The sequence below is a fragment of the Fopius arisanus genome, unplaced genomic scaffold (genome assembly GCF_000806365.1).
Source record: "Fopius arisanus strain USDA-PBARC FA_bdor unplaced genomic scaffold, ASM80636v1 scaffold00015, whole genome shotgun sequence".
Lineage (NCBI taxonomy): Eukaryota > Metazoa > Arthropoda > Insecta > Hymenoptera > Braconidae > Fopius > Fopius arisanus.
In genome coordinates this window covers 1,178,808-1,187,877 of record NW_011887754.1, presented here as the reverse complement: position 1 = coordinate 1,187,877, position 9,070 = coordinate 1,178,808, and the positions used below count along the sequence as shown (strand labels likewise).

General features: G+C 37.4%; 3 protein-coding genes across 3 annotated transcripts; 1 reads left to right on the top strand and 2 right to left on the bottom strand.

The window, feature by feature from the left end:
• The first annotated feature begins 220 nt into the window (after nucleotides 1–220).
• LOC105263553 (zinc finger protein OZF) lies at nucleotides 221–2,582 on the top strand. The gene is made up of 6 exons (XM_011299823.1): nucleotides 221–697; nucleotides 818–1,275; nucleotides 1,349–1,546; nucleotides 1,650–1,840; nucleotides 1,941–2,110; nucleotides 2,178–2,582. Exons 1-6 carry the CDS (start codon nucleotides 575–577, stop codon nucleotides 2,391–2,393), a joined length of 1,356 nt encoding a protein of 451 aa, XP_011298125.1. The 5' UTR covers nucleotides 221–574; the 3' UTR covers nucleotides 2,394–2,582.
• A 93-nt stretch (nucleotides 2,583–2,675) lies between these two features.
• On the bottom strand, nucleotides 2,676–6,191 carry LOC105263552 (pantothenate kinase 4). The gene is made up of 2 exons (XM_011299821.1): nucleotides 5,907–6,191; nucleotides 2,676–5,684 (listed from the first exon to the last, which is right to left on the bottom strand). Exons 1-2 carry the CDS (start codon nucleotides 6,013–6,015, stop codon nucleotides 3,385–3,387), a joined length of 2,409 nt encoding a protein of 802 aa, XP_011298123.1. The 5' UTR covers nucleotides 6,016–6,191; the 3' UTR covers nucleotides 2,676–3,384.
• A 198-nt stretch (nucleotides 6,192–6,389) lies between these two features.
• Alg9 (alpha-1,2-mannosyltransferase Alg9) lies at nucleotides 6,390–9,069 on the bottom strand. Its single transcript, XM_011299820.1, has 5 exons — nucleotides 8,802–9,069; nucleotides 8,479–8,620; nucleotides 7,104–8,417; nucleotides 6,858–6,988; nucleotides 6,390–6,668 (listed from the first exon to the last, which is right to left on the bottom strand). Exons 1-5 carry the CDS (start codon nucleotides 8,903–8,905, stop codon nucleotides 6,527–6,529), a joined length of 1,833 nt encoding a protein of 610 aa, XP_011298122.1. The 5' UTR covers nucleotides 8,906–9,069; the 3' UTR covers nucleotides 6,390–6,526.
• Nucleotide 9,070: the final 1 nt, after the last annotated feature.

Genomic DNA, 9,070 nt, shown 5'->3' with positions numbered 1-9,070 from the left:
TCGGGAACAAGGACACTGGATACCATTTTTTTTGTTCGTCATTTTGTCCGACGGTTTTCCGAGATTTCGATGAGAACACATTTTTTTATTTTTTCAATTTTCCTATTCAATTTTGTGAGCCATGAATTTTTTAGAGTTGCGATGGAGGATTCATACATTTTTTAATATGAAAAACGATTTTTACGTTAAAAAAAATTTACGGATCCAGGGTCTTCCAGAAATTAAAATAAAAAAACATGAAAAATGGTAAGATATCGGCAATAATTTTTTTGAGTTTCAAAAATTTTGCTGAAGCGCAATCATGAGTGAAATTCCATCCAGTTATGGTACTTAACTCTAGTACTTGGCGGTGTTATTTATTTTATGGGAATTTTCTGGATTCATTTTCTGGATCTTCAGATTTCACAGGAAAGTACTCTGGGTTCCGTACATTTTTTTAAATGACATTATAATAAATTCGAAGGGTTTTAGATTATTCGAATTATTATTTTATTGACGTCACAGGGTATAATTTTTTTTTCTCAAACTTGAATTGAGATCGGGTATTATTTGTGATTTTGATATAACCTCAACAATGTCAGGGAAAACGCTGTGCCGGTTATGTGGAAGAAATACTAAAGAGTATGTTAACATGTTTAGTGATGAGGGATTAAAACGAAAATTGGGGATTAAAACTGCGACTTGTCTTCAAATTCCCGTAAGTTCAAAATATTTCATCATTTTTGTCCCAATGGCAATGGAAAATGATGATAAAATCTGACAACGAAAGCAACTTGTGACAGCAAAAAAAGCTGTTCTCTGAAATAAATAATTCTAGGTCTCAGTTTGTGATGTGTTACCAACAATAATTTGTCACCGCTGCTGCGACAGACTAGACGACTCGTACGATTTATTTGAAAGAGCATCAAAAGTCCAGGTATTTTTGGAGAGTATTTATCACCCAATAAGTGAACTCCAGATAAAAGAAGATCCAGACTCACCGAATCCGGAGAAACTAGATGAACTATCCCAGCAAAAATTATCAAAAAAAGATGGAAAGAGGAAAAAAGATATGCCCTCGAAACCGAGGATCTGTGAGGCTCTCCAAGGTTATCCCTGGACCTGTGTTCTCTGCAACAGCGGAGTCCTTGACTCTCTCCAAGATTTGTCTCAGCATTATACGAATTCCCACAATCGTCCACCAATTTTCAAATGTATTCACTGTGGAAGGCAATACGACAGGTACCGAAGCTTCTCAAAACATTGTATGTTGCACCAGAGTCCCAAGAAGTTCGAGTAAGAGATCCAATTTTTTTTTCCAACTACCTTTTTCCAGGGTCCTGCATTAATCGTGTCTTTTTCATACCAGATGTAATATTTGTGGAAAAACATTCAATCAGAAGTCAATATTGAATGCTCATGCCCTCGTCCATACCGATAATAGACCTTATCCCTGCGAAATATGTGGAAAATCATTCAAAAGCACTTATGCATTGGCAGTGCATTCTAAACTTCATTTGCCAGTGGAAAAACGATCGAAATTTTCTTGTGAACTTTGTGGTAGAATGTGAGTAAAAAATTATCGACAAAATTATGAATATTTTTACCTATTCCCTCTATTTTTTCAATATCAATAATAAAAAAAATGACTCAGAGTTTTTTTTCTCCAGATTCAAAACAAAAAATGCTCTCGAGTGCCATGGAAAAATGCACAATGAAGAAAGAGATTTCCTCTGTGATATATGTGGAAAATCATTTGTGTCTAAAGGTTCACTTATCACACATTTAGGTATTCATTCTGAGGAAAAAAGTTATGCATGCAATATTTGTAATCGAGGGTTCCGGACTGAGAGACTTCTCAGTAAGTATTCGCAATTATTTTCTGATTAACTGAACTAGATCCTCATAATTGATATTAATTGATCTCGATGGTTAATTGGATGGAATTTTCTACTCAATAGGCAAACACTCGGTTTCTCATACATTAATGAAACCGTATCAATGCGAAATTTGTTATAAATCATTCCGAGAAAAGGGAACGTTGACAGCTCACACGAGGATTCATACCGGAGTGACGCCCTATAAGTGTGACATCTGCGAAAAAAGCTTCAGATATTTGGCTATTTTAGTAGTGAGAATCAATTGTTGTATTTTCTCGTTAACCTATACATAAACATTATCTTTAAAATATTCTATAGGTTCACAAGCGTCAACACACTGGAGAGAAGCCTTATACTTGTTCAAACTGCAACAGAAACTTCACGAATTCATCAAATTACAAAAAACACTTGAAAAGAATGCACAACAGTCTCACAAATACTGAAGACTCGAAAGAAAAAGAATCAGAAACTGTAATTGCAGAACATGAATTGACAGATATGGAGCACATACAATCGGAAGTTGTAGTAACGTGAGAGGTCTTTGGTTGTTATTTCAGCAGTTCAAGAGTTGAAACGTAAATACATAATTATTTTTTTGCATCTTGTTCGTGAAATTATTTAAAAAAATGGGTTACGCCAAAATTCTGTGCCATGAAAAAATTTCTGAATATGTCTAAAGTCTTTGGATATATTCTTCTTATTTTCCAAAATAATTACGTAATTCGCATGAATACAAATTGAAAAAGAAAATGGTTATTCGACATTTATTTAGTACATCACCCTTAACCAACCCCAAAAAATACTGAAATACCAGAATTGATCGTTGATTCAACTTTATTCGAAGAAAAATCGTGCATAACTCATCAAGCATATTTGAAATCATCAGAAAACAATCGAATGAAATTGTTTTCTTTCACAGTCTTAAATTCACATTGAAATTTCACTTCATTCGTAGGTACATTTAATATTAGTATCACAGAAAATTGTTCTTCAGCGTCAGAACAATTATTGTCGTTTGTTAAATCTGTCCTTTTTGATTGGTTCTTCGATCAAGAAAAATGAAATTATAGGAAAACAATGATTAAAGAAGTGAATCGTATGATTTACATTTTCCAGTTTTCTTTGGTGTTTATTCGTCTTTTTAACATGGGAAGACTTGCGATCACCAGTGAATTTAAGGCAACACGGTATTTCTGCATGTCTTTCAATATTTTTTCTCAAAATATTGTTTCTTTTTTTAATTTCCTATCAATCCTTCACATTTTTCATTCTCCCTTAGATGGATTCTGTAGAATCAATAGAAATGGTAACACGCGATAACTTAGCTAAGACCTCATCCATTTATTATTGCAATACGAATTTTAATAGGTGACGAAAGTTTCAGCTGACAAAATCCAAAGAAGGGGAAGGCTCTCTGCACATTTTTGTCTATAATTAATAATTCCCACGGTAATGTCATAATTAATTAAAGGGGACAACTTGTGTTGTGACATTTCTGACGGTTGCAACACATAATTCATATATTTTACTCAGCTGTGACACTTTGCTCTCTCGAATCAGATGGTCTCATGAGTTCCGCACAGATGCATTCATCAACCGTAGATTTTAGGCAGGTATCAGTGCAAGACTGGCTGTTCAACAGTCTCAGGGAATTTTTTGATGATGGCCGCTCATATTTACAAATCACAGCGTACATATCACCACCCAATCGTGTCGCTAACCATCGATTTTTTACAACAGCGAGTTTCAGGCATTCGCATTTTAATTTTGCATGTAGATTTGTGTGGAGAGTGCGACCCATTCCCTCGATCACTACCAGATCTACGTTGTGTTTAATCATTGCTTTGCAAAGATCCAAATTTAATCGACTGAGGTCCAAGCAAGGTCCAGCCTGTGCTGTCTCCATGGCCATCAGTCTGTTCTCCTTCAAAGCATATTTTATATCCTTACAGACTTTTCCAGCTTCCTTGAGAGTCCCCAACAACTCTGGATAGGTCACATCATTGAGAGCTGGCATTGAATTGGCGCATAAAATGACTTTGGTTCCTCTCTGCAATAAATCTCTGACGAAGGGCAGAATTCCGAGAACAATATCAACCCCACTGTTGTCCACAAATATAGCTGCACAAGTGTGAGAAGTCTCGTCCTGGAGCCTTGAAATCCAGTCGTCCAAATCATCCTGTAGCCAGGGTCGAGTAGGAATTTTTCTCTGGGCATCCTCGAATCCAAATGTCGAAGATTCCATGAGGTCTGCCACTTCTTTAGCTCCCCAGTCAAACATATTTCCAGCAAGAACACCCAAAACCAATGCTTTCAGCTTCTCCTCACCCTCTAACTCATCCAAAACGTCCAATCGAGCTTTTAAATAAGTCATAGCTTCTTCATTCTCTTTTTTTTTCTGTTGAAGATAGGGATCTGGGAAATCAAACTCTTTCATGCAGTGCTCAATGGTGTCAAGAAGAGTCCTCACGGTTAATGCTCCATAAGCAAAAGGTTGAAGATGAAGATAATGAAGCCTGTTGATATACTTCTCCTTCAATTTGCTTGCACGATCTTTGGCAGTGGGACTCTGGGGCTGACTATAGATCGCCCTTGCGATAAATTTGTCAATTGATTCCTCGAAACACTGCAGCCAATAATCTCTGGCCTCCTTATCCTGTGCAAGATCAGTTGTATCTGGGCAATAAGAGGCAGGATCTCTCAACAGTGGGCAAAATGTCACAGCATTTTCAGCTCTATCAATCTCCAGTTGATCCATCTTAATCCCCATATCCGTAGCTATTGAATCCTTGAACCCTGAGCTTCCAGCGTAATTTTCGAGCCAACTGTACTCATTACTCTGCTCAGCCCCATAGAGAAAAGCACCAATAGCTCCTAAATAGCCTTCATGCCTCAGAAACAATGGCTTCACTTTTCCTCCTGACCAGTACTTGATCGCAAACGAGATGGTGTGCATCGACAATGGATGATTCCTCAAGAAATATCCACCGAAGTAAACCTTATCCATGTTGTGGATGGCGGCATATAAACTTGCTATTTGCCCGATGTCATTGCTGATGGTGAATAGAAGACTGCGAGCAACATCAGCATCTGAGTAGCCTTTAGCACCTTGGACATTATTACAGGACATGGCTTTACCGAAGGACGAGGCGATTAAGTCACCAGAGAGTCCCTGGGATGAATAATCACCTCCGTATATATCTTTCACCAACATATCGACATTTCTGTGATCACCTCTCTCTGCTAACTCCAGCAATTCATCAAAACCTTTGGCTTTTGTGAGAAGAGATCCTAGTCCCCAAAATGTTCCTCCTCCAGTCGCTGTTCCTCCCACCCTCTCATAATCTCGTTCTGACTCAACTTTTAAAATGCTAACACCACTGCCAATGTTCACTAAAAGATAAGGAAAAATATTGGGACCAGCTTTTTCGAATTTGTATTCTGGATTTCTGTGTCTCTCAAATTCAAATGCCTCGCAGGGGATGTTCTTCAGGAGAAAATTGCAGCCCTTGATGAGACAGCCTATTTCGTCCTCTTTATCCACCAGGAGGCCGAGTTTTGATTGAATTGATGAGGTGTATTTGTATGCTCCACCACCGGTCACTTTGATGCTTTTCCCTTGAAATCTCTCGGCGTTCACCAGGTGTTCTTTCACGAAATCGAGACAATCCTCGATGTGACGGGTTTCAAACTTGACGAAATGCAGACGACTGCCTTCTTGCAACTTGTAGGTACCATCACCTGGGGTGTCACTGTCTTCCCCGTCGTACAAGGCTTTTCGGTAGCTAATCGTGGAGTAGTAGGCGATTTTCGTTAGGGAGAGACCTGAGAGATTTATGAACATTACTATAAAGAGATTGAAGAGTACATTCTCGTGACTGAATTTTTTCTAATTACCCCTCTAATTGAATAACTATTAAAATTATATATTTAATGTTCAGTCTAAAGCCCAATAATCATTATTATTACAACTCAATTAATTTTAACCTCAAAGACCAATTTTTACGATGGGTCATCTTTAAACGTCAAGTCATGTATTTTATTTACCTATGTCGATGGCAAAATTCTGGGCATTTTTTAAATTAGCAAACACTTCAACAGCTGGTGGTAGTTTAATACTCTTAGGGAGTAATTGAGCTTCATCCACATCTGCCATTTTCTCACTTCTCAATCTCAATTATTCTCACAATAATTTTGATCTTTATCGCGATTCACTAAATACCACTGGAGAAGAGATACACATTACTCGAGCGTTATTCTGGTACTGAAATTCAAACGAGATAAGATAGATAAAATATTAACATTTTATCGTTGCTGTGTAAACAGCTGTTCCAAGCTCTCCCGGAAGTGTAGTATATTTGCATTCGCAAATTCCCTGAGGTACATGAGATTTAAAAATGGTCGTGTTGACCCATATGTCGATTTTCGGAATATGTACGAGAGCATGGAATTTAAATGAGAGAATTATTCAATAAAAATTACGGGGCAACTACTTAAAAATTAATTTTAATCGAGAATTGCAGGGACGATTCGTAATTTTTATTGCGTATTTCTTGATATTTTTGTATTTTGTAGAAAAATATTTACGTCTTTATTATACACTTAGTGAATAAATACAGTAATCACGATTTCAGTCACAAATTAATGTAAATGATTAATTGATGAGATTATGCGGCTTTGGCGGTTTTAGCTTTTGAGGATTGGGGTAGAAGTTTAAATTTGGTACTTCTGAGAAGATTATAGGAACCGAAGTGGCAGTAGTCCGGGGAAATGAAGGGGATGTAGAAGGCTCGGAAGAACGGATGAGACCTGAAATAAAAATGAATTAAAAACGAAATTATTTTACTGTTATTTTCAGTTCACGTGTATTTTCCGTGACGAGGAGAATTGATTAATGAGAAAAAAATAATTTCAGTCAGAATAAATGTTATAAAAAATTATTTTAATTATTTTCACGTGGCGCCTTTTATGATTTCAAGATAAAATTTGAATTCTTACTTTGCAGGAATTAGAAATTCCGATGATTTGACGATTGTAAAATTATCTGTTTGTCGAGAGTAATCAGGCTCCAGTTCTGTCTCGGTTCCGGTATCTAGATCCACGATGAAATGGCATTTCTCAATGTCAAACTGAAAATAAATTGAAAAAGATCTAGATACAGTCTCTAGATTTTTTAAAAGTAAAAAATCCAACCGTTTACATAATTACTGCTATCAACATAGAGGCAAATATTTTTTTACTTACATAACGTGACGGCTCTTCTCTATTCATATCATTGAAATGAGGTTGAATGATACTTGTGGCATTTTCAAGAGATGAGAAAGGCTGGGGAAGTTGTCCTCTAAACTCCGATTTTAAATACTGGAGTTCCCAGTTATTAGATGGAAAGAAAAAACTTCCTGGAAACCGATGCCATTCCTTCCCCACGCAAAAATTAACGTGAATATCATTCGGTACTTGTGCATCAATTCCAAGTTTATTAGCTTCAGTCAAAATTTCCATCGGTGCGTAATACCCTTTGAATAAAGCGAATGACCTTGAGAGCCCCAAGAGACCACAGATAATCATTGCCCCTACCGTAATGTGCGATGTTCCTTGGAGATAGTGAGAAGCGTTTGCAAAGGGTTTTATTTTAGTCCTAACGAAGAAGTACAGCTTCTGAATACAATCTACTGTTATTGCACCTCCCAAACATATCATAGGGTAAATGGGAAAGAGAAAGCGTTCCTCTTTGTGCGGTTGAATGAACATGACAGCAATCCATAGGTACAGAGGAGCTAATGATACCCAGTAAGGCAAACAATAACGATGTCTTGGTCTCGCAGGAACTACTGCCCAAATTGAGAACAATGCCAGAGGAGCTACCAATGCTCCAATAAATACGAAATTAAAATTCAAAAATCCATTGATAAAGTAAAAGGTAAAAGGCTCAGTCCCATAGAGATCAGGTCCATGACTGGTGAATACATTGTAGAGAATGAGATTCAATGGGGCAATCACTAGTTTTCCGTAATACATTGAGTCGAGCCAGATCATCGGTGCAAGGACTACAGTACCGGAGAGGACGCTCCATTTTATTAATTGTATCCAGTATTTTCTCGCCAACATATCCAGAACGATTGGAACTCCGAGAAGAGCTACAAATGGCCAACCGAGGAGGGTTGAAATAGCTGTTGCGAGAATTGACAATTCGTATTTTCTGCCGTACCAGGCCGCTGTGGCAACTGTACTCAAATACATTGAAAATGATGATGGCAAATATGCTGCACTGGCAATGAACATTCCGGAGCTGGTAATGAGGAAGGCGTAGGTCAGCCTGGCAATGTGAACTCCAAATTCTTTGCAAACATTCTGATAGAAATAAACTTCGGATAATGCACATCCCACGGACAGCAAACACCTTACAAAATAAAAAACAAGCACAGGATTCGGTTCTAGAATGTAGGAGTAAAATTTTGCTGGCACCATATGAATCAGGAGATATGTGTATGATCTCAGGGCGTACTCTGGGCTGTATTCCCATGTCTGTTGGCCTTTTCCGTATAATAAGTAGTGGCTCTGAAAATATATAGCCCTTTCCATTTAGTCTGTTGAGATAATAATTATTCAATCAACTCACAGGCTCCCAGTAATTAAATGTTTCGTCACAGTCACTGATATAACTCCAAATAGCTGAGCAAAATCTAGCTGTCAAAAGGAGCTTGAAGGCTATGTCACCGCCAGGATAAATGAGCGGCATTTCAGTCGGAACTTCTTCTGGTCTGCAATAAAATTGAAAAGCTCGGAAATTCACTTTTTGAATTATCAATATATTACTCGACCTGTCAGCGAATTATTATTCATCCAAAAATTCGGGTGATTTTTTGGAGCAAGGGAGTGAGGTTAGCTTATTTAAAAAATGGCATTTTGCATAAGGCAGTGGAAAAAATTAAATTCACTTACTTGACTGGTTTTTTGACATTATTATTACTGTTATTTTTATTATTGTTCTTCTTATGATCCTTTTTAACGTTTGACACTTGTCGCTGACGTTGACCCGGCGCCATGGCAAATTTATCTGGTTATCGATTACATGCCACACGTCCTAAACAATCAACATCATTGAATGGAGTTTTTACATGCTCTACGCCAAAGAGGATTGACTAAAGCAGAGGCTCAAGTCTGGAGGTTTGATTGACTCTAGTGACATCGTAGTACTGCACTCCAAGAGA